Here is a 27,252-nt window from a genome sequence, read left to right as displayed (position 1 = left end):
AGGTGACTGACACTTTCAGCTCAACCATTCTACAAACTGGGAGGTCACTCTCAAGGCGGGCGAGTAAAGTTAGTCCCTTTTTAACTTCGAACACTCCCCTCACCCCCTTTTAGCTCATGGATTTCTCGAAGGCTCCAAAGCGTCTGGTGACCATAGCAACTCACTCCAAACTCCCGGGCCCTCGGTCCCGCCCTCCGCTTCCTGGACGCTCTCGTTGATTGGCTCAGCAAGTTGGCCAATGGTCGGCGAAGCGGGCTTTTGGCCGCGCGCTCAATGGTCGCTAGCCGAGAGGAAGGCGGGAAGAGAGGGCGAGCCGGCGGGCCGGAGCGGCGGGACGCGTGCGTGTTTCCGGCTCCGCTGCGGAAGGCGGAGGACTGGAGTCGTTGGGTCGGACGCGAAACGTAGGAGCTGGGAGGACGCTAGACGCCAGTGCGGAGCTCGTATCTCGGAGCGTGGCTAGCGGCCGGCACGATGGGCGGAGAGCAGGAGGAAGAGCGGTTCGACGGCATGTTGCTGGCCATGGCGCAGCAGCACGAGGGCGGCGTGCAGGAGGTAACGGCCCGCGCGGCATCGGCCGGGCCTGCTTTATCGGCGCCCGCCCACCCCGGCGGCCCTAGCCTGGCTCCCTCAGCCTTTCTCCGTCTTCAGGGGCCGAGATTCACGCTGGGGCCTTCCGAGCTTCAGGGCTCCCCCCTCCCCACATTCTCCCCGCGCCCCAGCTTCCGGTCTGGCCTCCCCGCCTAATGTGTAGTCCCCTTCGCATCAGTCCCGGGCCCTGCTCAGTAGTTCCTGTCTTAGCAACTCCGGCGGCCCTGGAAAACCCCCAGAGCCGGGCGATTCCCCTCCGCCAAGTCTCACACATTCTTAGGGCCACGTTTCCTCTCTGAGGGCTGCCTGCAAAGAACACCCCAAGAACCATTCCAGACATTGAGATTTGCAGCTACCGACTTGGAGCCAGCCGAGGAGTGTGTGTGGGGGGTAGGGGTAGGGGGGCGGGATGATGTTAACACGTGTGTGTTTTTTTTAGGCCTTGAATGGGGAATTAAAGGCCTGGATTCACAATTGATTTCCACCACTCCTACTTGGGACCCTTAACATGTCTCCAAGCCTCAGTTCCTTTGTGTTTGTAAAAAGAGTTGTGAATCCCTGTTTTCTGGATCTTTGTAGGAGAGTGGTGTCTTGAAGTGAAATTTGTTGAATGATTGATGTGTGTCAGACACTCATTGGATTGGGACCTGGGGATTCAGACCCGAGCAAAAACCTCTCCTTGGCCTGATGGAGCTTACTAGAGCTTTTCAAAAGCATAATTCATACCTACTGACCACACAAAATAGCACACAGTTATTTTGTTTAGTGTATGAACAATATGGACCAACTAGTATTGCTTCTGGAGTTGGATATTTTGGACCAGAAACATGGAAAGTTAGCGGTAGAAAGCCCATTAAGATCAGTCCAGAACTCTCGTTCTGTGAAGAGACCAAGAGCCCTAACCGGTATGGCTCAGTGGATAGAGCATTGACCTGTGGATTCAAGGGTCCCAGGTTCGATTCCGGTCAAGGGCATGTACCTTGGTTGCAGGCACATCCCCAGTAGGAAGTGTGCAGGAGGCAGCTGATCGATGTTTCTCTCTCATCAATGTTTCTAACTCTCTATCCCTCTCCCTTCCTCTCTGTAAAAAATCAATAAAATATGTTAAAAAAAAAAAAAAAAGAGAGAGAGACCAAGAGAACTTGCTCAAGATTATCCAACAGATTCCTGACCTAAAGGGACCACACTCCTTAGGCCTGTGTGCTTTCTACAGTTCGCTGCTGGTTCTCTGTCTCACTGGGACAGGTTTTCACTGAGCTTCCATTCCCGTCTTTCACCCAGGTGCCTATGGTGACCAAAGACTCCTAAGCCCTCTGAGGTGGGAAGAGAGTTACCAATTTGCAAGTATGAAAAGGTTCTCTCCCTCCTCCCTAAGTTGTTGACACAAAACTGAATTTGGGTCTGAACTCATTTTTGAATGAATTTAAAGTGTCTGGAAGCAGGAGTTGAAACCATTAAAATAAGTTGTAGCATCAGATTTGGAATCATTCATTTGGGCAAATAAAAGGGCTTACATGTGCTTACCCTAGGTGACCACTCGATTTTTCACTCAGCAGAAGTTTTACTAAGCATGTACTCGGCCAGATTTGGTGCCAGGCATTGGGGATGTAGACAGAATAAGCCCTGGTTTGTGATGCCTGTTTGTGAGTTACTGTAGCAGCAGGGCTCTTGCTCCCCGCCAGGCACTGTGAAGGCCCTCACCTCCAACATCTCATTTGATCCTTACAAGGTACCTAGAAATAGGTCCTGCTGCTATTTCTGTTTCAGACTTAAGAAACTTCCCCAAGGTCACAGACCTCATATATGCCAATCTGCTACTCAAACCCATGCTCTTATTCACTTGCTACACTGGTGCCCCAGCCAGAGTTTGTTGGTCTTAACCTTATTTGAAGTGACTTCATTTGCTCCCCTCCTTCTGGCTCTGCCCTAATAACTCAGCGGTTGCCACTGTACTTGGGCTTTTTACTCTTGGGAGAGGAAAGCTAGCCCCAGGCTTTTTTTTTTTAACTTGTTTATTAATTCATTGGAAAAAAATAACACCAATACTAATAAACTCATTGCATGCTAATGTTAACATATTCTTTATGAAAAACTACTGTTTCTAAAACAGATTTAGTGAGAAGCATTATTTTACTTTTTGAGGGCTAAATCTCTAATGTTTGGTTTAATCGAAAACAGATTTTCCTGGATTCTCATATCTGCTTCTTCATTCAGTCTTGCAATATCACATGTCATGTAGCCTCTGGAAAACTCCACAGTATATACACTTGTGAGGAAATGAGATGAAAAAGACAAATTAATGTCTCTCTGGGTCCTGAGATCTCTGGACCACATCTTGAGGATTACTGCTCTATAACAAGACCAATTCCTTTCTTTAAAAAAAATTATTGATATCAGGAAGAGAGAGGGAGAGAGAGAAACATCAATGATGAGAGAGAATCATTGATTGGCTGCCTTCTGCACGCCCCACACTGGGGATCAAGCCTGCAACCCGGACATGTGCCCTTGACCGGAATCAAACCCAAGATCCTTCAGTCCACAGGTCAACGCTCTACCCACTGAGCCAAACTGGCTAGGGCAAGACCACTTTATTTCTTGTTTAAAACTTATACCCATCTGAAATTACATTGCTTCCTTGTCTGAGTCCTGTTTATTGTCTGTCTTCTTGATATATTTTTTTAAGTTGTATTTTTTTTTACATCTTATTGAAATTATTGGGGTGACATTGGTTAATAAAATTATATAGGTTTCAAGTGTACAGTTCTATTATACAACATCTGTATATTGTAGTGTGTGTTCACCACCCAAAGTCAAGTCTCCAGGCTTCTTAAGCCCTGTATGCAGGAGGAGTCCTCCCTATCCTTAGGCTGCCTCTAGGGCCATAGGAATGTGAAACAGGCGCACGCATACACACGAGAAGTGAGAATCTGCCTTTCTGATATAGGTAAGGTTAAGTTGGGCTTTCTGGCAGAAGTGACTAAGGTTAGGCCTGTTTGGGAGGATTTCTCCGTTGAGAGGCTCAGGGATGAAATAGTCAAGCTCTAAGTTCCCTGGTAGACTAAGGAAGTTGATTTCTGTGCAGTTGCCGTGCTCCCAGTTGGACATCTCCATAGCTCCAGTCTTCTTCTGTCTTTCAGCTTGTGAACACTTTCTTCAGCTTCCTACGACGCAAAACAGACTTTTTCGTTGGAGGAGAAGAGGGGATGGCTGAGAAGGTGAGTATTGGGCGCTGCTGTTCCCTTGGTAGTTCTGTTTATTCAGAAGAAAAGCTCACCTGGCCTTCCTTCAGCATAATAACAACTCGAGCAGAAGTAAAATGCCAAGAGCAAAGAGTCAGGGAAGGGAAGCAAGCTTCATTTATTGAAGCCCTTCCTGCCAGATGCTTAATCTCCCCTATTTCTCATGATCCTTTAGCAGTTCCAAAGGGGTAGATGTTACTATCCTCACTTGACAAATGAGGAAATTGGCTCTGGGGTGTTTGGCACTTTGGTAGCCAAAGTCTTGAGCGGAGTTGCGGGAGAGCCAAAGCAGTTGTAAAACTGCCTTCTGCCCCTGACACCATGCCTCCTGATTCCTTTTCCACTGTGTAGGTTTTATCTAATTACCTTGGTGGGAGATGAGAGTGGGCAAATGTTAGAAACTAAGCTTAGAAGACAGAAATATAGGAAAACTCAAAGCCAACCAATCCCAGTCTTCCTAGTGATTGTGACCCAAAGTTCAAGGATTTGGTAATTGTATTTTGTGGTAAGAAGTTCGAAGACCTTGAACTTCCTTCTGATTCCTTAGGTTATAATTATATTTATTTTTTACAAGCAAAAGTTTGTTTATAAAGTCACAAAGGTAAAGGAAGTGAGCTGTGGAAGATGTGAGCCAACCAGGCTATGTGGGCTCAGGAAATAGTTACAGAGGCAAAAGAAGGACCCTTATAGTTTAGGGAAAAGACAGCTCTGGCTGGTGTGGCTCAGTAGATTGGAACATCGTCCCATGCACTGGAACGTCGCAGTTTCTTCCTTTTTATTTTTCTTTTTTTTTTTTTAAATATATTTTATTGATTTTTTACAGAGAGGAAGGGAGAGAGATAGAGAGTTAGAAACATCGATGAGCGAGAAACATCGATCAGCTGCCTCCTGCACATCTCCCACTGGGAGATGTGCCCGCAACCCAGGTACATGCCCCTGACCAGAATCGAACCTGGGACCTTTCAGTCTGCAGGCCGACGCTCTATCCACTGAGCCAAACCAGTTTTGGCTCTTTTTCTTTTTTTTTAAAAAATATATTTTTACTGATTTCAGAAAGGAAGGAAGAGGGAGGGAGGGAGAGATAGAAACAACAATGATGAGAGAGAATCATGGATCGGCTGCCTCCTGCAAGTCCCCCACTGGGGATCGAGCCCACAACCGGGGCATGTGCACTTGACCGGAATAGAACCTGGGACCTTTCAGTTCGTAGGTCGACGCTCTATCTACTGAGCTAGACCGGCTAGGGCGCAGTTTCGACTCTTGATCAGGGCACATACCTAGTTGCAGGTTTGAACCCCAGTCGGGGCATGTGCAGGAGGCAGCCAATTGATGTTTCTCTCTACTTTCCCTTCCTCTCTAGAAAGCCAATAGAAACATATTCTCAGGTGAGGATATTTTCTTTTTCCCCCCAGTTGGATTTTTTAAAAAGAAAGGTAAGAGGAACATGCCTGGGGGGGCGGAGGGGGGGAAAGGCGGGCATGCTCCAGAGAGAGTCCACACTGTAAGTACATTTTTGAAGATTGGTAAATCATGGTGTCACCTTCAATGAACTATGATTTTTATAACCATACTTGTTTTCACTTAAACTTAAGAGACATAGTAACAAGAAGAAGACATTTTGCAAACCCTTTCTGTAGCTTCAGGGCTCTCAGGAGCTAGAATGCACTGTGATGTATCTTGCAGACATGGGGCTAGGAGTCCCAGGTTCTTGGCCTACTTGTGTTGTTTGGTTGACTTCCCACCAGTTTTCTTGTCTTGTCAAATTTTCATATCTGTAAAATAGGAAAAGGTGGACTCTGATCTATAGGACCTGTTCTATCTCAAAAATTCTTTTGTATTAGCACTAGGACCTCCCATTTTTTCTGCAGGCCAAACTACTTTATAATACCAGCAGTCGTTCATTTGTTCAATAAGTATGGGGCCAGATGCTTTGGGGATTTAGAATTCTTTTTTTTTTTTTTAATATATTTTATTGATTTTTTACAGAGAGGAAGGGAGAGAGATAGAGTTAGAAACATCGATGAGAGAGAAACATCGATCAGCTGCCTCTTGCACATCCCCCACTGGGGATGTGCCCGCAACCCAGGTACATGCCCTTGACCGGAATCGAACCTGGGACCTCTCAGTCCGCAGGCTGACGCTCTATCCACTGAGCCAAACCGGTTTCGGCTAGAATTCTTTAGACTTTAGGAGGCAATACAGTATATACTCTACATTTCATACAATCCAGAGGTCAGGAGCAGTATCAAGCACATTAAAATTTCTCTTTTTTTTTTTAAGTTTTTATTGATTTTAGAGAGAGAGGGAGAGAGTAACATTAATTAGCTGCCTCCTGCATACCCCCTTCTGGGAATTGAGCCTGAAACCAGGGCCTGTGCCCTGACCAGGAATTGAACCTGTGACCTCTTGGTGCATGGGATGACACTCAACCAACTGAGCCACAACCAGCCAGGGCACATTTACATTTCTGCAGAGAAATGTCTATCAATATTTATTCCAAATGGGAGATAAGAGACTATAAATACCTTCATGCCACAAATTTACAAAAAGTACAGAAACACTTTTAGTTTTTGTAGCTTTTGGGGGCTAGGAATTATGGAGAAGAGATTGTAGATTTGAGTAAAGCCATAATGATCAAATCAATATGGTATGGGCACAGAAAGAGAACTATACCAGTGAAGCAGAAAAGAGAACCTAGAAAAGTCTAGCATATATGAGGGCTTAATATGTGTCTAATAGGGCAATTCATTTCTGTAGGCAAAGGATGATTTAATGAGTCATACTGCTACAAGTGGCTATTTGTAAAAAAACAAAATTTTCCATCTGTTTAACTGTAATAAAGTGCAGATCAAGCAGAGTCTTGTAAGGAAATCTGGGAAACTGTATAATCTTGTGTGGGGAAGGCTTGCAAGTAGAAACCTAGAAGCTAGGAAAGAAAAGGTATCTGTCTCTTCAAAGATTGAAAACTTGTATGGCAAAAGAGATGCTGACATAAAGTCAACTGAAAGACAATAGATTTGGGAAAATGCAATGCAGAGGACAGGTAAAATTTAATAGCTGATTTAGTATGCAGGAACTCTTATAAATTGCCAAGAAAAGGATAAACAAAAAATGGGCAATTACAAGAAGAGCAAATCTAGCCCTAACCGGTTTGGCTCAGTGGATAGAGCGTCGACCTGCGGACTGAAGGGTCCTGGGTTCAATTCCGGCCAGGGGCATGTACCTTGGTTGCGGGCACATCCCCAGTGGGAGGTGTGCGGGAGGCAGCTGATCAATGTTTCTCTCTCATCGATGTTTCTAACTCTCTATCCCTCTCCCTTCCTCTCTGTGAAAAATCAATAAAATATATTTAAAAAAAAAGAGCAAATCTAAAGAGCATTTGAACAGATGTTCAAATTCACAGTAGTCAAGGAAATGTAAATTAAAGAAACAGATGCTCTTTTCTTCCTATCAAAAATTTCCTAAAAAATTGCTTGTAAGGATGTGGGAAAAGGCTGCTCTTTGGACATTGCTGGTAAAAGTGAATTGTTGTAGCTCTTTAAAAACTTTTATAAAAGATGCTCAACTTTCCTAATTATCAGAGAAATGCAAATCAAAACCAAAAGACACCACCTCATACCTATTTGGATGTCTTACGTCAAAAAAACCCACATACTAACAAGTGTTTGTGAGGATGTGGAGAGATGGAGGCCTGTGCACTATAGGTGCGAGTGTAAAATGGTGTGGCTGTGGAAAACTGTGTCAGTTCCTCAAAAAATTAGACTAGAACTATATATATGATCCAGCAGTCTCACTTCTGGGGATATATCCAGAAGAATTGAAAGCAAGGCTTTGGAGAAAGTTTTGTTTATAGCAGAACTGTTCATAATAGCCACCAGGTGGAAGCAACCCAACCATCCATTGATGATGAATGGATAAACAAAACATCATATATACATATAATGGAATATTATTAGCCTTTTAAAGGAAGATGAGCATACAAAAGAAACACATTGTAAGATTCCATTTATATGAAGTTCTAGAATAGGAGTGTGTTATCTTCAGATGTGTTGACCCCCCTCCCTGACCTCCACCCCCCCCCCCCACACACACACACAAACACTGTGACAGTCTGGCAGTTGGCACCTCTGTAGGCTACACACCCCTAGGGTCTCTGCTTGGGGCTGGGACTGGTAAAGATGGTGGGAGGAGACCGGGAGGCAGCTTCAGAGGCTGCTGTGATTGGTCTTGACTCTGCCCTGTGGTTAAGCTCTGCCCTCACCTAACCTCACAGCTAGGAATGAAGAGGACGGATGGGATGTAACATGATTCACTGGGGCTGGGAGAGGGCAGGACCCTGTTCCCGCCTACCCTTGGCTACTGGTTAGCAAATGGCTTGAGTTCAAGGTCTCCCCGATTAGGGACTTGGGATCAAGGCCCTGTGGTGGAACAGCCTCTGCTGGTGTAATTGTCTCATGACTAATTATATTAAATGGCCTTCAGGTGGCTCATTTTTCTCTCTCAAACACCCCATTTTATTAACCCAGTTGGTTTGGGGGGGTCTAGTGCCCTTTTAACTTTGTAGAGTACAGAGCTACTATAGTATGGCATGGGTCTGGGAATTTGGGGGTGGCCAGAGGAATTGGCATCAAATGAATGAGGCGTCACAGAGCATTTGGCAGAGCCTTCGGTCAGGAGCTCATGGGTGACTTTGGTGACCTGGAGTACTTCAAGGTCCTTTCAGCTTTTGCAGACCCCTTCATCCTTCTATCTCGGGCCCAGAAATTCTTGAAAGATGGTTTATTGACCACTGATCACGTGGTGGGTGGTCTGTGAGGCCTCCAGGTGTGTGGGTCAACATAGAGTTGAGTATGTTTCTGGGCCTGCCGAAGATGAAGAGGTGAAACTCAGGAAACATTTGAACTGGTCCTGGAGGATGAGTAGGAGTTTGCCAGGTGACCTGGGAGTAGGAACAAGGACATTCTAGGCAAAGAACAGCTGTGCAAGACTACTTTTATTTTATTTATTTTAAATTTTTATTGATTGATTTTTAGAGAGGGAGGAAGGGGGAGAGAGAGAATTTTTTCTCTCTCGCTTACTTATGTATTTGTTGGCTGACTTATATGTGTGTTGACCAGAGATTAAACCCACAATCTTGGCATATCAGGACGAAGCTGAGCTACCTGGCCAGAGCCTAAAAACCAGTTTTAGACAAAAATAGAAGCACAGAGAAAGATGCTCCCCACGGTCACACAGGTAAAAGAAGTAGACCAGGAACTCAAATCCAGATGTGACTCTTCAGTGTATATGAGAATTAGCCAGGAAGGCTGGTTAAAAATATAGGCTGCTGGGCCAACCTCCAAAATTTCTGATTCATTAAGTCTGGAGTGGGGCCTAAGATTTATTTATTTTTAAATTATTTTTTTTGGGGGGGTGGGGCTAAGATTTAGCTTTTCTAACAAATTCTGAGTGACACTGATGCTGCAGGTTGAGGAAACCATACTTTGAGGGCTACTAGTATAACAGTGAGGTGGAGCCATCGCTCCCATTGTGTTTTTATTGCAGAGAAAGTAGTTCTCCCAGGCCCTCAAAGCTGCCATTGGGTTAGCCTCATCCAGGCAAGGTCTGTGCCAGGCTCTAGAAAATGTCGGTCATATTTGATCCTCATGACAGGTGAGGAAACAGGCTTAGAAAATGTCAAAGTTGTTCACTTGTCCAACGCCACACTGACAGGCAGTGACAGGTGGCAGTAGTATTGGGGTAGCTGTTGGGCAGCGGGGAGGCCAGCTAGCAGGTTATGGGTTGGAAACATCCTAGGAAGGAATAGTGGGAGGAGGGATTTGAAATGGATAGCTTGCAGGCTGAGGAGAGGAAGAGGCTCCTCTTCCTTCAAGAAAGCTCTCTCGCCCTAGCTCGTTTGGCTGAGTGGCTAGAGCACTGGCCTTCGGACTAAAGGGTCCCAGGTTCAATTCCAGACAAGGGCACATGCCAGGTTGCTGGCTCCATCCCCAGTAGGGGGCATGCAAGAGGCAGCCAATTAATGATTCTCATCATTGGTGTTTCCCTCTCCCTTTCTCTCTGAAGTCAATAAAAATATAGAAAGAAAGAAAGCTCTCTCTGACTTCTGCTAATGTGGCAGTCTTGGGCATCGTGCTGAGTGCTGCACAGCTGGGGCTGCAGTCCTGGAGACAGTACGCAGGAGGAAGAGAGATCAGTCAGAGCAAGTGGGTCAGTGGGCCTGAGCTCAGGAAAAGCTTCTTAGAGGGGTTGAGTCTGGAGTTCTAATAGCTTCGCTGTCTAGTGAAGGACTTCCAGAGCACTGATCATTTCGTCTGCACAACAACCCTGTGAGTGGGAGTCATCCTCACTGATGAAGGTTTTGAAGCTCTTAGAGGTTAAATATTTGCTAAAAATTCAATAGCTAGTGTGTGTCAAAGCCAGGATTAGAACCCAGGTTGTCCAACTTTAGTGTTCATACTCTTAATTGTTAGAATGTTTTTTTAAAAAAATACATTTTTATTGATGAGAGAGAGAGAGAGAGAGAGAGAGAGAGGGAGAGAGAAACATCAATCGGTTGCCTTCCATATGCACCCCTACTGGTGATTGAACCCACAACCTGGGTATGTGCCCTGATCAGGAATCGAACCTGCGATCTTTTGGTGCACAGGACAGTGCTTAGCCAATTGAGCCACACCAGCCAGGCCAAGTCTGTTTTGTTGTCTTAAAGTAGCCACTGTCTATTGAGCCAGGTATTTGCAGATATTGTTGTTATAACTCAATCAGATATGTATTTTACCATTTTCTAGATGAGGAAACTGGGGTTCTAAGTGCAGTGCCGTGCTTAGGCACCCAGCAGATAGAGATGGGACTGTGCTTTTGGGATACTGTCCCTATCTTGATAGCTCATTGCTTTCACTTCTATCCCTAGCTCATCACACAGACCTTCAACCACCACAACCAGCTGGCACAGAAGGCCCGGCGGGAAAAGAGAAGTCGGCAGGAGACTGAGCGGCGGGAGAAGGCGGAGCGGGCAGCTAGGCTGGCCAAGGAGGCCAAGTCAGAGAGCTCTGGGCCTCAGATCAAGGAGCTGACTGATGAGGAAGCAGAGAGGCTGCAGCTGGAGATTGACCAGGTAAGAGTGGGCTTCCCTCCCCTGCCCTCAGCCATTGGCACTAGAAGAGGGGACCCTCTTGCCAACTGCTTTGCCCTTTGCCATAGAAAAAGGATGCAGAGAATCATGAGGCCCAGCTCAAGAATGGCAGCCTTGGCTCACCAGAGAAGCAGGTGAGATGGACTGGGGATGCTTGGGACTAGCCAGGGGTTGGGAACTTCCAGGGACGCTATAGCCTTACCTTGTCTCCAGGATGCCCTCCCCTCCCCTCCTTCCCTCAGCTTTGTGATCCTCCCCATACTTCAAGTCTCACTCAGAGATATTGGACCAAAGGGTTTGTGTTTAAAACACCCAAAACACATTGGCTTTAAGCCTTTGTAAGAAAGCCCCAAAGCAAGAGAGGGCAGTCAGTGCCTGTGCAGGTGCCATTCGGGTGGCCTGGGGTATGGGGGTCCAGCCTGGGCCTTTGTGGTGGGTCACTCTGACACATCTGCGCAACAAGCCCCTCAGAGCTTCTCCCACTTACTCAGATCCAGATTCGCAAACGATTTTTAGGGCATTCATTTGGCTTTTCAGAGGTTCTGAGGTGAAAAAAGATGTTGATCATTAGGCATCCTGGTTTTATTTTATTTTTTAAATTTGTTTTAAATGTTTTTATTGATTTCAGAGAGGAAGGGAGAGAGAGAGAAACATCAATGATGAAACATCAATGGCTGCCTCCTGCACGCCATGCCCCCACTGGGGATGGAGCCTGCAACCCGGGCATGTGCCCTCACCAGGCATGGAACTGTGACCTCCTGGTTCATAGGTCGATGCTCGACCACAGAGCCACACCAGCTGGGCGTGCCTGGTTTTACTTTAGGACAATCCTGCTCATGGTCATTTTGGGGCCTTTTGTTTTCCTGTGCTTGGCTTTCTTTCCAAGTCCTTTGGCTTGACACCCCCAGCTGGCTCCTATGGGTTTATCTCTGACTGTCATGGCACCCCAGCTGTGTCCTTCATCACATGCTTATAACGGCCTGAGCTCCTCTCAGAGATCAGAAGCACGTTTCACCTATGGCTCCCAGTGGGCCATGGAGTAGGCAGGGACAGGTCTGTTTCATTTTGTGGTTGTATGTCCAGTGCCAGTCCTGGGCCTGGCCCAGAGGGTTTCAGTCTGTGTCTGTCAAGTAAGTAGCTGAGCACTTCGACTGTGAGCAGGAGACTGAAGACGATGAGGAGGAGGACGAGAAGGACAAAGGGAAACTGAAGCCCAACCTCGGCAATGGGGCAGACCTGTCCAATTATCGCTGGACCCAGACCCTGTCGGAGCTGGATGTGAGTGACAGGGCCAGGGCAGAGGTGAGGGAGCCAGCCGGGGGCCCCTCCTGACTGTCTCTGTCCCATGCAGCTGGCAGTGCCCTTCCGTGTGAACTTCCGGCTGAAGGGGAAGGATGTAGTGGTGGACATCCAGCGGAAGCACCTCCGGGTGGGGCTCAAGGGGCAGCCTGCGATCATTGATGGGGAGCTCTACAACGAGGTGAAGGTGGAGGAGAGTTCCTGGCTCATTGAGGACGGCAAGGTGGTGACGGTGCATCTAGAGAAGGTGCGAAGAGACCCAGGCTCCTGGCCTGGCCTGCGTCTTAATGAAGAAAGAGGGAAGGGTTCCTGCTCATTCAGTCGGGGACCATGCTGAAGACCTGGTGGACATTTCTTATTTAATCCCATAATACTTGAAGTATGTCTGGCTCCCCCCCCCCCCCCTTTTAAAAATTGATTTATTTTGTTAATCCTCACTTGAGAATATTTTTCCATTGATTTTTTTTAGGGAGAGTAGAAGAGAGAGGGAAAGACAGAGAGAAACATCGATGTGAGAGAAACATCGATTGGTTGCCTCTTGCACCATCCTGGGCCGGGGAGGAGCCTGCAACCAAGGTACTTGTCCTTGACCCGAACTGAACCTGGGACCCTTTGGTCCGCAGACCGATGCTCTATCCACTGAGCCAAATTGGCTAGGGCTGTCCCATTTTAAAAAATAATATTTTTTTGTTGATTTCAGAGAGGAAGGGAGAGGGAGAGAGAGAAACATGAATGATGAGAGAGAATCATTGTTTGGCTGCCTCCTGCATGCTCCATACTGGGGAATGAGCCCACAACCTGGCCATGTGCTCTAACTGGGAATCGAACCACGACCTCCTGGTTCATAGGTCGACACTCAGTTTAACAAACACTTGAACACCTACTATGTGCCAGGCACTTCTATATACTGGAGAGAGAACAATGAACAAAACGTAGAAAACAACCCTCAGGACCACCTATGTTCTCCCCTTCCCTCAAAAAGCGATATGCGACACAAACACCAGTAAATGAAGATGGTCTCTGTAAAGTGCCGAACATCCGAGGAGAGCTCCCCATGGCACATGAGGCCTGTCCCAGCCTACCTGACGGACCATGGCTGCCTCTCAGTCACCCTTGCTCTTCCTTTCAACTGGAATGTCCTTCCCTGAAGTTTTAGTCTGGTAAACTGCCTGTCCCAGCTAGGCGTCACTCTGTAACTTCTCTCCCTTCACCCTGGATGGTATCCTCCTCTGTGCTTTATTTTGCTTCTGATTTGTGACTGTATTCGGGTCAGTCTTCTCAGCCATGCCAGCCGCTGTGGAGGAGAGAGGTCTTGCTCCTCTATACCTCAGGTCCCAGCATAGCCCTTCTTTGGGCCTAAGTGTAGGATGTGGATGGGAGAGGGTTGGTGGGGGGTTCCTAGGCTATAGAATGAGCAACCGGTGGATCTCCTCACAGATCAACAAGATGGAGTGGTGGAGCCGATTGGTGTCCAGTGATCCTGAGATCAATACCAAGAAGATCAACCCCGAGAACTCCAAGGTAAGCCCTGGTTGGTTGGGGGAGCTTCAACTGGGAGATGAGAGGCCCAGGTGGCCCAAGAGCTTCACCTGTCCCTGCTGCTGCCTGCCCCCAGCTGTCAGACCTGGACAGTGAGACGCGCAGCATGGTGGAAAAGATGATGTATGACCAGAGACAGAAGTCCATGGGGCTGCCCACCTCAGATGAGCAGAAGAAACAGGAAATTCTGAAAAAGTGAGCACTTTAAAGATGGGGGTTTGGGGGGCTTGGATCTGGGTGACACCTGCAAGTGGGTCACTGAGTAGGACACAGGAGCTGCCCTGCCCCTTCCAGAATGAGCTGCCAAGTTTATGGCTTTATAGCCTTAGCTTGCCAACCCTAATTATTTGCTGAGGTAATTTTGAGGCCAAGGCCACCTGAAGATAGGAAAGAAGGAAGGTAATAGGTGGTCATTGCCATCTACAGGTAAAAAGTACCAATATTGGCACCTCAGCTTCCAGCCTCAGAGACCCTGCCTGGCCTGGCTCCAGGTTGCTCAGGTTTCTAAAGAGATTAGACCTCACATGGGAGGCTAGGGGTAAGGGACTAACTTTAGGGGAGAGGGACAGTCTGTTTCACTATCTTCCTATTTCCCTTCCCAGGTTCATGGATCAGCATCCAGAGATGGATTTTTCTAAGGCCAAATTCAACTAGCCTGTTTGTCTCCCTGAACTCTTGGAGCTGAGCCTTCAGCCATCCACCTTCCTTTTCCACCCTTCCCTGGGAGTTAAGGGCCTCAGAGCTGGGACAGGCATGGGACTGGTCCAAGCACAGATGTTCCAAGGCACCATGGGAGAAGGGCTGGGGCTTTTGGGGGTCTTGTCTTCACTAATTGACACACTGTTACACATTAAAACTGTTTACCCAATTTCACCTGTGTTCTCTCTTCCCTCTAGTCCAAGCATGTCAAACTCACGGCCCGGGGACCACATGCCTCATTTATTTGGCCTGTGTTAGCCTTTGAGTTTGACATGCTTGCTGTAGTCTTTACAGGGGGGTCAGGCCTCCTATGGCTGCTGCAGGGAGCTGGGGGCTTGTCTTCTAGGTGATTCTGCCATGGGACCTAGGGCAGTGGTCGGCAAACTGCGGCTCGCGAGCCACATGCGGCTTTGGCCTCTTGAGTGTGGCTCTTCCACAAAATACCGAATTCTGCGCATGGGCCACGAAGTTTCAGTCGCACTGTATGTGCACGCCTGCATGTGGTATTTTGTGGAAGAGCCACACTCAAGGGGCCAAAGAGCCGCATGTGGCTCGCAAGCCACAGTTTGCCGACCACTGACCTAGGGCAAGTCCTTGCCCCTCTCTGGGGCTGTTTCTCATTGCTTAAAGGGAGGAATAAAACAAGACTTAGTTTGTGTATAATTACGAGCAAAGGTGAGTTTTCCTGGCTACAGGACCAGAACATATGTCTGATTCTCATAGGTGCCCATGATTCAGCAGAGTTTAAGACCAGGGACTTGATTCCATTTTCATTTTTAAGAAAACTTCCAATTGCAGTGGGTCCTCCAGCCTGGATCAAGTGTTTCTGAAACTACACACTGTTGTTTCCCAGGGGCCGAGAGCCACAAAAGGCTGGGGGGACGGCCAGGCTCAAGTCTGCTCTAAGTGTGGTACAGACACCTGACCTGGAGGGCAGAGCAGAGTCCAGTGGGGCCCTATTTGTGCCTCTGACCCAGACCTCTACAGATTTCAGGACTTCGCAGTCACCTGCCAGGGCTGGAGTGGTGCTCGCCTCTGCCCAAATCCAGTCCCTGGATTTCACCCTACCCGACTTTGGCCAGAGAATGGAGGTCACTGAGTATAGTAGCCACAGAGGTTATGGTTCCAGCAGGAATGTCTAGGTTGACTCGCCCAGAGTATTTTGCTTTGTGGGTGAAGGGGACCCCTGAATTTCTGGAACAAAGTATATCCTTTCGACATTTCAGCATAGCTTGTTGAAGACTTCAAGAGGCTGTGCAGTACGTAGCTTTGTCTGTTTCTCAAACATGACAATCCCCTCCTTTTTAGAAATTGATTTCAGAGAGTAAGGGGGAGAGAAACATCAATGATGAGAGAGAATCATTGATCAGCTGCCTCCTGCACGCCCCCTACTGGAGATCGAGCTCACAGCCTAGCTGGGCATGTGCCCTTGACTGGAATTGAACCTGGAACCCTTCAGTCTGTAGGCTGATGCTCTATCCACTGAGCCAAACCAGCTAGCCCCTCCCCACCCCCTTCTTTTTCTTGAGAAAGCCAGTAGTGGTTCCCAAGGCTGTGTTTGGAAAACTGTGCTCTAGAATGAAGGGTAGGGTAGAAGGACTGTGGAGTCCTATGTTCTGTGATATCCCTGGGCTCCAGTGTACTGTGGGCATTTTCAGTCTTGGAGAGGCCTTGATCTGGATGAGACAACTTAAGGGGCCAGTTTTATCACATACTGGGCCCAGTGATGACAACCCCAAGGGACCATCCTGTGTGTCCAACAGGAAATTGGATAGATAAGTACAGTTTGTCTAGTTGTCACTTTCCAGTGGATGCCCATGAGGACAATAAAAAGGGCTGTGTGGACTGTAGGTGAGGTGGGGGCAGAGGTCCTGGACAGACACCTAGTTTGTTCATCAGTCAACTGGCCTGGTGGATCTGCTCTGGCCTCACTGCTGAAAGATTCTGTATGAGTAGGTAAGTAGGATCCTTCTGTACCCAGCTGGTCTCCAGGACCCTGCTTCTGCCCCAAGCAGGTCAGTTTGCCAACTTGAGGGCAGAAATCCAGGTCCAGGTCCAGTTACTAGCTCTGTGACCCATTAAATTTCTTGACCTCTCTGTGAAAGGATCCCACTCCAGTATTGTTGGGAATGTCAAGAAGGTAACTGAACCACAGAAAGGGCAATATCACAGCCAAGGTAAGGTAGACAGCTTTATTTTCTAGGTCCTTGTAACTATTGGTCATGTTAGTATGTAGAACATCAATGAAGAAACAAACTGCTCAACAGAATGAAACATGGAGTAGGCACTGCCCACAGAATTCAACAGAGGCCCTCTTGCCCCCTAACACAATCCATTTAAGATAAACTGCTTTTAGCTGTCATCCTCTCCCCCCTCACAGGGAGGGGGAAGTCTGCATGATTGGTTAGGATGGCAGGTTATAGGGGTAGAGCAGAGATTCAATCCCAGAAGGTAATTCCTAAGTCTGCTTTCCATGGCCCCTGGACCCCCTGAAGAAAGGGACAGGTCAGGCCAGCTAGGGGTCCAGGGCAGTGTGGGCACCATGGCCCAGTGAAATGCACGTGGTCCAGGAACCAGTCAGCCAAGGTTGGAGGAGCCAGAGTGGACTCTGCCTCTCCCAAAGGGGGTCCTGGGCCCCCTCTTCATTCTGCAGGCTGTGCTTCTCTCAGAAGAGGTTGCGGCCACTGGGCCCAGCGGGGGTTAGCAGTACACCTGGAGCAGGGGTGCCCCTGAGGAGTCTGTGTCGGTGCCCTGGAAGGATGAGTCGTGGCTGGCTGGGTATCCTGGGGATGAGAGGAGGAAACAGACTGAGGGGAGGAAGATCATCCAGGTCCCAGGGGCAGGGAGAAACGCCCTGAGAAGCAGCAGAATGGGACTTAAGCCTGGGTTAGTCTGATCCTGGCTGGGCAACCCACTCAGCTCCTTCAACTTTGAGCCCCAACCTTCCTCTGCAAAAGGGTAACCACCCCGCTCCCAAGAGCTTGTGAAGGCCTAGAAGACAGCAGCAGAAATCACAGAGTGCCCTCAGCACCAGGCTGGATGGCCTCCTGCTCTCCACTTTCTTCCCCAGTGCCTGGAGCTTAGAGGCTGGGGTCCCATCACTTCCGGCTTGCCTGTTCTGGGAACCATCCTCCTGCTGCTTCAGGGGCAGGCCCCTGAATCTCTCCCAAGTGAACCCTTTAAGCTAGCTTGTAGGACTGGGATGGCATCTGTGGCTTCTCAGGCTTCTCGTCCCTTTCTGATCCCATCCTCACCCACCCCAGGAGGAAGCTGGGAGAGGGGCATGTGGGGGCTCCTAGGGCACTCCCCTCTCCTCAACACACTCCTCATCAGGTCAGGACCAAACCTGGGGCTCCAAAAGGCCTCAGCTTCCTGGCGATGGCATCTGCAGTCGTCTCCTGGGAGATCTGCACAGTGAGTTCTAGAAAGGGAACATGAGGGGGGCAGTGGTCATTATCACAAGTTTTCAACTTCAGTTCCCACTTTTGCCCCCAGCACAATGGGGCCAATTCACCCCGTGTGTGTGTGTGTGTGTGTGTGTGTGTGTGTAATTTTTAAAAATTGATTTCAAAGAGGAAAGGAAAGGGAGAGATAGAAACAGCAATGATGAGAGAGAATCATTGATCAGCTGCCTCCTGCACGCCCCACAATGGGGATCTAGCCCACAACCTGGGCCTGTGCCTTGACCGAGAATCGAACCATGTCTTGGTTCATAAGTTGATGCTCAACCACTGAGCTACTCTAGCCAGACTAGAGAAACTGTTTAAAACAAAGACAGAAAATGTGTGTTTGTGCATGTGCTCATGGGTACGCACAGTGGTGGGTGTATTGGTTAGGCCTGGACAGGTCAGAGTCCAAATTCATAAGGGTTCCTGAGTCTTGTTAACCCTGCAAGACCTGGAAGCTACTCTGACAGTTGGTAGCAAGGGATAGAAGGAGCCTGTTAGGGGATGCAGACGAGTTGAGAAAAAGGAGGAAGAGGAGGAGGAAGAGCAGGGATTGGTTGAGGGGTGGACCCATAGTGGCCAAAGACCCCAGTGTTGCCCTCCCTTGGCCAGAACCTCCTCCATTCTGCCCTTCAGCCCTAGGGGGCCCCACATACCATCCTGGCTGAGCCCAGAGCCCACCATGGTCTCATGGCCACTGTCAGGGGCCATGGCAGCAGGGGCAGCAGCCCGGGTTGAGCGCCCCTCTGTGGTCTGCGGGCGGGTACGGCTCTTTCGGGTACTGATGCGAATGATGCCGCGTACCAGGCGACCCTCAGCATCCTGCTCATCCAGGTGGTAATCCTGGGTGATGCTGTTGATAAGGTCTGAGATCTTACTGGTCTTCTCCAGGAACACAGTGTCTGACGTGCACTTGGCCAGCTCGTCGATCTGGTGTACACTGAACAACTCTGTCAGCTTCTTGAAGATAAGCACATCGATCTCTCGGCTCGACAGGGAGCCACTGCCTATCTCAGGTAGGTCCAGGTCCGACTCATGGAAAGAGTAGTACTCCTCAGAGCCCCGGGGGCTGCTGGCAAAGGTGCTCGGCAGGCTGTGCCGCATGGGTGGGGGTTCGGTCAGTGGCTCCTTGCAGCAGGAGTCCGCGTCAGGGGCCGGGGCAGTGTTACTGCGATAGGGGTATACAGGGATGCCTTTGAGCTTGACATCAGGGTAGCTGAAGCTGCTACCCATGGTTGACTTGAGCCGCTGGCCATCCCGCCGGCTGGGGGGTGCACGGTCGGGACTGGGCGGCACTCCATTGTGCTCCTTGGCCCAGTTGGCTTCGGCAGCCCCATCAGGGGAGTTCCCGGTGGACAAACAAGGGCTGCAGCCCCGTACACAGGCTCCACAGCGCTGGAGGCAATCCCGGCAGCGGCGGAAGCAGAAGGCAGCCAGGCACCAGTCCCACACCCAAGGTCGCCAAAGCAGGCAGCATGCTGGGGGCTCAGCAGCAGGCTCAGCAGAGCCGGAGATGAAGGTAAGGCTCTCGGGCCCATGGTGGCCAGGATCCTTGGGGTCTGGCCTCCTAGTGCGGCGGCTTGGTGGGGGCTGAGATGGCTCATCATAGGTCTCCAAACATAGCTCTGTTGGCCGCTCCCAGGGTCCCAAGCGTGGGGGCCCAGATGATGGGCGGGGGTGTCCAGGGCGGGGCATGGCTCATTACATGGTTTGCTGTAGCCAGACACCTGTGGGGAGAGACCAGGAAGGAGTCAGGATCAGAGATGAGGGGCAAGCTCCTGCGCTGATGTGAGGAGCTTTAGATTTCTGGTTTCTGAGAGGCCTGTGATGTGGACAGACCCAAGTGTGCCTACAGACCCTCTAGTGTTCCCTTCCTCCCCAAGGAGCAAGTTCTCTCTCTGGTCTAACCTACATGTCCAAATCTCCTGGGACTTCAAATCCATTAGAATGACTACAACTGGGGGGAAAAACACACACACACACACACACACAAACAATAAAACAGAAAGTAACAAGCATTGGAGAGAATGTAGAGAAATTAGATTCATTCATTCACTCAGTTAACAAATATTGTGCATTGCTGGTGGGAATGCAGAATGACGCAGCTGCTGTGGAAAAGTCTGGTGGTCCCTAAAAAAAGTAAACAGAATTATGATATGATCAGCAATTCCACTTCTGGGTATATACAAAAGGACTGAAAACAGGGACTTAAACATATATGTATACACAAATGTTCACAGCAGCATTGTTCACAATAAGCAAAAGTTTGAAACAACCCAAAGGTCCCTTGATGGACGAATGAATAAAATAAAACGTGATGTACACCCACAATGAAATATTGTTCAGCTCTGAAAAGGAATGAAATTTTGATACATCCTACAATACAAATGAACCTCGAGACATTGTGCTAAGTGAAATAAACCTGACATAACAGAACAAATATGAAATATCTAAAATAGTAACATAGAGACAGAAAGGAGAATGGTGGCTGCCAGGGACTGGGGGCATGGGAAATGGGGAGTTAGTGTTTAATGAGTAGAGTTTCAGTTTGGGAAGATGAAAAAGTTCTGGAGATGGATGGTGGTGATGGTTACACAACATTATGACTGTTTAATGCCACAGGAATCTATATAATAAAAGCCTAAGCGGCCGTTATGGCAGAATGACCAAAACAACAGGTTGATGTGCACTGACCACCAGGGGGCAGATGCTCAATGCAGGAGTTGCCCCCTGGTGGTGAGTGCACTCCCACAAAGAGAGTGCTGCTCAGCCAGAAGCTGGGCTCACAGCTGGCGAGCGCAGTGGTGGTGGCGGAGCCTCTCCCACCTCCAAGCGAGGGGTCCCGGACATCCCCCAAGGGCTCCTGGACTAGGAGAGAGTGCAGGCCGGGCTGAGGGGACGCTCCCCCCCTCCACCCCAGTGCATGAATTTTGTGCACCAGGCCTCTAGTACAGTGATGGCGAACCTTTTGAGCTCAGCATGTCAGCATTTTGAAAAACCCTAACTTAACTCTGGTGCTGTGTCACATAGAAATTTTTTGATCTTTGCAACCATAGTAAAACAAAGACATATTTTTGATATTTATTTTATACATTTAAATGCCATTTAACAAAGAAAAATCAACCAAAAAAATGAGTTTGCATGTCACCTCTGACGCGTGTGACATAGGTTCGCCATTCACTGCTCTAGTATATAATAAAGATTTTTTAAAATGTTAAAATGCAGAAAAAAAAAGGAAAACATAACAAAAAGAAACAAACAAAACACACACACTAAAAAAAAAAAATGGTAAATTTTATGTTATGGATATTTTACCAGATAAAAAGAATAATTTCCTGAGATCTTGTTGTCTGGGGAATGGCCTCCTCAGTTTATTCCCACTGTTGGTAAGCCCACCCAGCACAGCCTCTGAGGCTGCTCAACAAATGCCTCTCCGTGTGACTTGCTACAGAACCTGATCATTACCATCTTCTCAATCTTACTCTCTTCCTTCAAATCAGAGGTGGGAATATAACAAGTACCCCATCAATACTTTAGTCTGGCTCAGATTTGCTCTTCTAGAAACATCTAACACCAAGCAGTTTTGCTTCCTTTGATTAGACAAGGAAGCCGAGCCACAAAATACATCTTTCCCTTTATGACTTGGTTGCTATGACAAGCTCAGAGCTGATTCACTCATTTCATAAATACTGAGCCTGGCCCTTTTAGGAACTGTAGAACCAAAGATGAATGAACTTTAGACCCTGTTCTTGTAATTTACACATGGTTTTGTAACATGTAGTTTATTATTGTGTGGTTGTTGTTGTTTTTTATTTTTTTTTGGGGGGGGGGGAGTATGTAGTTTAGATGAGGCATTATGGGAGTAAATAACTCTGCTGGAGGGATTCAGGGAAACATTATATACTGATATATTTGGGAGAGTCCTTGATCACATGTAGGGGTTTGCAGGACAGTAATTTCCCTTAGCCTGGATTTTCTAAAATATTGGTCCCTTATCTTTTTAACCCTGATTTAATGGCACTAGGGATTCTATAACTGGTGATGTGGGAGAAGAACTAGGTATCTGGATACCTGTGTTCTAGTCCTAGTTCTGGCTCTAATAAAACAATGTGCTTTGGGCAAATCAATACCATCTCCCTAAACAAAACTACTGTGCTCTCTCACCCAGATACTTTCAAGACCCCCCCCCCCCCCATTCTGGCCACCTCCATTCCTTTCTACTTACTGCAGCTAGTGAGAACTTAAAAACCCACAAATCTGGAGAAACTTGGCAAATATCACTTTAATCAAATGATCAAAGTTAATATCATCAATAATGGGATGTACTGACATGTGCTTCTTGATACTACACACTAAGGATACAGAATCAGTTATGAAGTATTCCTGCCAAAAATAATCATGAGGAAACATCAGACAAGCCCAAGTTGAAGGACATGACAATTAAGCACAATGTGTGATCCTGGATTGGAACCTGGATCAAGAGGAAAAATTGGAAATTGGATAATGTGAATAACTGGTGAAATTTAAAAGTTGGCTGTATATTATTTAATAGTATTGTGTCAATGTTAAAAGATATGTCAGTGTTAAATAGATTTCCTGAATCTATAGTTACATAAGATAATGTTCTTATTCTTAGGAAAGATATACTGAAGCATTTAGGGATAAAGGAGCATGATGTCTGGAACATCTCAAAAGGTTTCCCCTAAAAACAGAGAAAGAAAAGGAGGGAGGGGTTGTTAGCCATAGTGAACGGGGAGGATCCAGGAGCTCCTTAACTGTTCCTACAACTCTTCAACCTACTCTGCTGTCCCTACTCAGCACTCCAAGAACTCTCCAGAACCCCACGTCTCTCTCCCCACAGCCTTCTGCTGGGCTGTCAGCTGAGTTGGCCTTGAACCCATTGTTTGAAGATAAGCCTATAACAGGGGTGGGCAAACTTTTTGACTCGAGGGCCACAATGGGTTCTTAAACTGGACCGGAGGGCCGGAACAAAAGCATGGATGGAGTGTTTGTGTGAACTAATATAAATTCAAAGTAAACATCATTACATAAAAGGGTACGGTCTTTTTTCAGGCTGGATCTGGCCCGCGGGCCGTAATTTGCCCACGGCTGGCCTATAAGAACCTGAGGGACAGGGACCGTGTCTAATGCCTTTCTGCCTCCGTGTCTGAAACAGGTTTGGGCACAGTAAGTGCATTTTGTGTGACCTCAGGGTAGAACAAGGACCACTGGGTGGAAATCAAAAGGACTTGGGCTCTAGATTGATCAGAATGGAGGTGGCAGTGTCTGGATGGGTGTGTGTGTGAAATCCCCTCTCCAAAATGTACAAACTGAAATTGTAATAGTCCCTCACAGCCCAGAGAGGCAAGGCAAATGGTTAAAACCTTTGCCTTGGCTTGAACAATGTGGGGGTGGGGGTGGATTCATTCATTCACTCAATTAACAAATATTAACTGAGGTCCTACTGTGTCAGACACTGTTCTAAATTCTGTGGACACTGATAAAACAGACAAAATTTCCTACCTCAGGAGTTTGCATTCTAGTGATTTAATTATTGATGGCTTACATTGTCCTAAGTCAGTGGTTCTCAACCGGTGGGTCGCAACCCCTTTGGGGGTTGCCTAAGGCCATTGGAAAACATATATAATTACATATTGTTTTTGTGATTAATCACTGTACTTTAATTAGTTCAATTTTAACAATGAAAATACATTCTGCATATCAGATATTTACGTTACGATTCATTATAGTAGCAAAATTACAGTTATGAAGTAGCAACGAAAATAATTTTATGGTTGGGGGTCACCACAACATGAGGAACTGTATTAAAGGGTCGCGGCATTAGGAAGGTTGAGAACCACTGGTCTAAGTGTTTAAATATATTAAACTAATTATCACAACCCTACTTGTAGATTTATTATTGTTGTTGTTATTACTATACTGAGGCAGAGAGGCTAAATAAGTTGTCCAAAGCCATTTGTACCCAACCTGCCTGGTCCATACTCTTATCCACCACTGCATCACATCTATTACTTGGGAGAAAGGGGGCAGTCAAGTGTCCAGCTGCCAGCCCCATTAGACAAGCCTGTGCCTGAGGAGGGTCCACAGAGGGAGCCTGACTCTTTCAGGCTCAGACCTTGGATGAGGAGAGGGTGAATGTACAAACACTGTTTCAACCACATTGAACGCTGGGGTACCTGGGGTTTATAAGAACAAGAGGTGACTGATGACAGTCTGGATCACTATCTCTTCCACCTCCGAGGCTTTAGGATTTGCCACTAATCATTAAATTCATCCAACAAATTTTTACTGAGCACTTACTATGGGCCCAGTGCTGTGGTAAATGCTGGGAAACAGCAGGGAATGGGCGAGAAACAGGCTTCAACCCAAGAGGATTACATCACAAATGAGCCTAATTTAACATTCACAATTGCCCTGTAAATATTGTATTTCCACTTTACAGATGAGGAGTCTGAAGCCCAGAGAGCTGAGGTGACTTGTCCAGAGATACCTAGCTGGAAAAAGATAGAGCTGGATTTGTACTGTGGTCCGCCAGACTCCAGAGCCCCTGTGCTTTGCTCTGTGCCACACATCTCGAATGGGAGTGGGATGGAGGGAAGGGGAGCAAAATCTGAGGTAAAGACAATGACTAGTGTTCCCGCCCCCCCCTCCCGCTGCCCCGAACCCTTCTGAAGTCAAGTTCAGCCCATTTCATCTAGGCTCTATTTTCCCCTCAATGCTGCTGCCCCCGCCTCCAAATCCTAGGAACACTTGTCATTTGATTTTGTGAGGAGAGAGCCCCTGCTTCTGTAGAAGTCCAGCACAAGATCTAGGCTGTTTCCTCATCTTTTTATTATTATTGATTGATGGCTTTTATTTTTTAAAATGTATTTTATTGATATTTTACAGAGAGGAAGGGAGATGGAGAAGGATAGAGAGTTAGAAACATCGATCAGCTGCCTCCTGCACACCCCCTACCAGGGATGTGCCCGCAACCAAGTTACATGCCCTTGACTGGAATCAAACCCGCGACCCTTCAGTCCACAGGCCGACGCTCTATCCACTGAGCAAAACCGGCCAGGGCTATTGCTTGATTTTAGAGAGAGGAAGAGGTAGAGAGAGGAAAATCGATTTGAGAAACATCGATCTTGTTGCACTTACTTATGCATTCATTGGTTGCTTGTGTGTGCCATGACCGGGGATCGAACCCAGCAACCTTGGCATATCCGGAGGACACTCTAACCAACTGGCCAGCAGTTTCCTCATCTTTAACGGGCAAGATGAATATCTTCAAGCACCAGGTGAGGTTTAAATGAGATTCTGCATGCAGGGGCTTTGGCACCTGGGTCCCTGGGAGCCCCGGGGCACTGCAGAGATTTCCTCAGGGTCAGAGGCTCCCAGACCCACCCTCCCCACACTTCTTATTGATGCGCTTCCCCACCTCCTCAGTCCTGGGAACATACACACTCCGGGCCTGCCTCCCTACCGACTCCCTCCTCCCAAGGTCCCAGGACAGGCGTGCGCAGCCAGGTCTTGCACACCAGGCCGGGAGGGACACCCAATCCTACTCAGGAAACAGCGTCGGTTCTCGCGCCCGGCGTCCCTGCACCTTGGGTCTCCCGCTCCAAAGGCTCAGCCGGCGACGCCCGCATCCGCGAGCACCTGGTCCCGGCCGAGGGAGAACCAGACCCCGACGCTGCCCCTCGAACTATCGCAGCCCCTACATCAGCAGTGCCCTGGGGGTGAGCACCACCCCCGCCAGCTGCAGAGGCCTCCGCCCGGCGGACCCAGCCTCCCTCCGCCCTGACACTTCCTCAGGGTGTGCACGCCCCGGCCCCAAGCCAGCGCAGCCCTAAGGGCGAGTACGCCCCCGGGCCCCACTCAGCCGTCCGGGCCCAGGGTTCTGCTCAGGCCGCTCCCCGGCCCGGCCCGCGCACCCCGGAAGTGGGAGGGTGGTCCCCGAGAACCCGGCCCGGGACCCTCCCCGGCCCGCGCGCAGCCTCCGAGGTCCCTACACACTGGTGCCTCCCCGGTTCGCGCCCCCTCGGGCCCGCGCGGGGCTTACCTGTCCCGCCAGGTGAGCGCCTCCGGCTCGGCCCCTTCCCCCGCCCCCTTCCACCCCCCCACCCGCCGCTCACCTGGGGTGCAGGTAAGCGTCTCGCGGGAGCGCTGCACGGGCCGCCGCTGGGGACACACTTCCTGCCTCCGCGAAGCGCCGCCGCCGCTGCTCACCTGGGCCAAGGCCCCGCCCCGGGCACCAGGCTGGCACCGAGGCCGGGCTTGGGCGCTGAGCCTGCGGACTCTGAGAGCTGTGCTCCGCCTAGTCCGGTAAGTGAGGCCTAGGGGCAGAGTGGACAGACGCTGGGGCCCATTCTTCTCTGCTGTGGGAGGCGGTCCTAGCATCTCTGAGTCCCAGCACTGCCTGCCGGGCCATACAAGCTCAGCCCAGCCCAGCCCAGCCCAGCCCGGCTCGGTGGTTGAGTGTGGACCTATGAGCCAGGAGATCAGGGTTGATTCCTGGTCAGGGCACATTCCTGGGTTGCAGGCTTGACCCCCAATGGGGGACGTGCAGGAGACAGCCAATCAATGATTCTCTCATTGATGTTTCTATCTCTCCCTCTCGGAAATCAATAAAAAATAAAAATATATATATATACTTTTTTTTTCTGAACCCAGAAAAAGACAGATGCTCATATATTATTAGCTAAACTGTGCCAGGCTCCATTTTAAGTGCTTCTCATGTTTTATTTTTTTCCAACTTATATGCACTATTATTAAAACTTACTTTTCAGGTGAGAAACAGGCAGGTTAAATGCATCTAAGATCACACTGACAGTTAAATGGCAGAGACTCAGGATTTGAACATTCTGGCTCCTGAGAATACATGATTCACAGTAACTGCCCTCTGAAGTAATTCCAATATTACCATACTAGATCCTCACCCAATTTTCTGGAAGCAAATAGTGACCCACTTATTCTCATAGCACCCAGTTTTATGTGCAGAATAATATATATCTATGTCACTAGAACTGTTAGGTGGCATGTTCACTCTTAATGGAGTTGTGCTAGAACTACCTGCTTACTGTTAATCTAGAAGTTACTAGAGCAATCACAGCTCCAAAAACTTTAAAACTACACCCCTCCTAAGCTTGTTAATATTAATAATTTACTTATGAGACCAGTGTTTCTGATCTTTTCCCCTCCAAGACCTAGCAATTATCATTTTATGTGCCTCAGGCATGAAACATCTCTGGCCACCGACACAGGCATCAAGCTAGGATGAACTAAGGACTGTACATCTGCTTTGCCCCTG

The 27,252-nt window shown here is 48.4% G+C and overlaps 2 protein-coding genes across 2 annotated transcripts; one reads left to right on the top strand and one right to left on the bottom strand.

Moving 5' to 3' along the window:
* The first annotated feature begins 306 nt into the window (after positions 1 to 306).
* NUDC (nuclear distribution C, dynein complex regulator) lies at positions 307 to 14,666 on the top strand. The gene is made up of 9 exons (XM_081086529.1): positions 307 to 552; positions 3,726 to 3,803; positions 10,735 to 10,938; positions 11,025 to 11,090; positions 12,118 to 12,234; positions 12,308 to 12,502; positions 13,693 to 13,776; positions 13,871 to 13,989; positions 14,397 to 14,666. Exons 1-9 carry the CDS (start codon positions 472 to 474, stop codon positions 14,446 to 14,448), a joined length of 996 nt encoding a protein of 331 aa, XP_080942655.1. The 5' UTR covers positions 307 to 471; the 3' UTR covers positions 14,449 to 14,666.
* A 2,001-nt stretch (positions 14,667 to 16,667) lies between these two features.
* KDF1 (keratinocyte differentiation factor 1) lies at positions 16,668 to 26,068 on the bottom strand. Its single transcript, XM_081087606.1, has 4 exons — positions 26,005 to 26,068; positions 18,596 to 19,666; positions 17,840 to 17,914; positions 16,668 to 17,276 (listed from the first exon to the last, which is right to left on the bottom strand). Exons 2-4 carry the CDS (start codon positions 19,632 to 19,634, stop codon positions 17,194 to 17,196), a joined length of 1,197 nt encoding a protein of 398 aa, XP_080943732.1. The 5' UTR covers positions 19,635 to 19,666; positions 26,005 to 26,068; the 3' UTR covers positions 16,668 to 17,193.
* Positions 26,069 to 27,252: the final 1,184 nt, after the last annotated feature.

Source organism: Myotis nattereri (assembly GCF_964212035.1).
Source record: "Myotis nattereri genome assembly, chromosome: 3".
NCBI classification, from domain to species: domain Eukaryota; kingdom Metazoa; phylum Chordata; class Mammalia; order Chiroptera; family Vespertilionidae; genus Myotis; species Myotis nattereri.
The sequence above is the reverse complement of the archived record's forward strand: the minus strand, read 5'-3'. Positions and strand labels throughout refer to the sequence as shown.

What these genes read in the sequence shown, in the direction of transcription:
- NUDC (XM_081086529.1), top strand. Translation starts at nt 472, where the DNA reads ATGGGCGGAGAGCAGGAGGAAGAGCGGTTCGACGGCATGTTGCTGGCC. An exon ending in AAGAGGGGATGGCTGAGAAG is followed by an intron (nt 3,804 to 10,734) that starts GTGAGTATTGGG and finishes TTCTATCCCTAG; the next exon opens with CTCATCACACAGACCTTCAA. An exon ending in TTGGCTCACCAGAGAAGCAG is followed by an intron (nt 11,091 to 12,117) that starts GTGAGATGGACT and finishes GACTGTGAGCAG; the next exon opens with GAGACTGAAGACGATGAGGA.
- KDF1 (XM_081087606.1), bottom strand. Translation starts at nt 19,634, where the DNA reads ATGCCCCGCCCTGGACACCCCCGCCCATCATCTGGGCCCCCACGCTTG. An exon ending in CTCTGGGCTCAGCCAGGATG is followed by an intron (nt 17,915 to 18,595) that starts GTATGTGGGGCC and finishes TTCCCTTTCTAG; the next exon opens with AACTCACTGTGCAGATCTCC. An exon ending in GAGGCCTTTTGGAGCCCCAG is followed by an intron (nt 17,277 to 17,839) that starts GTTTGGTCCTGA and finishes TCTCATCCCCAG; the next exon opens with GATACCCAGCCAGCCACGAC.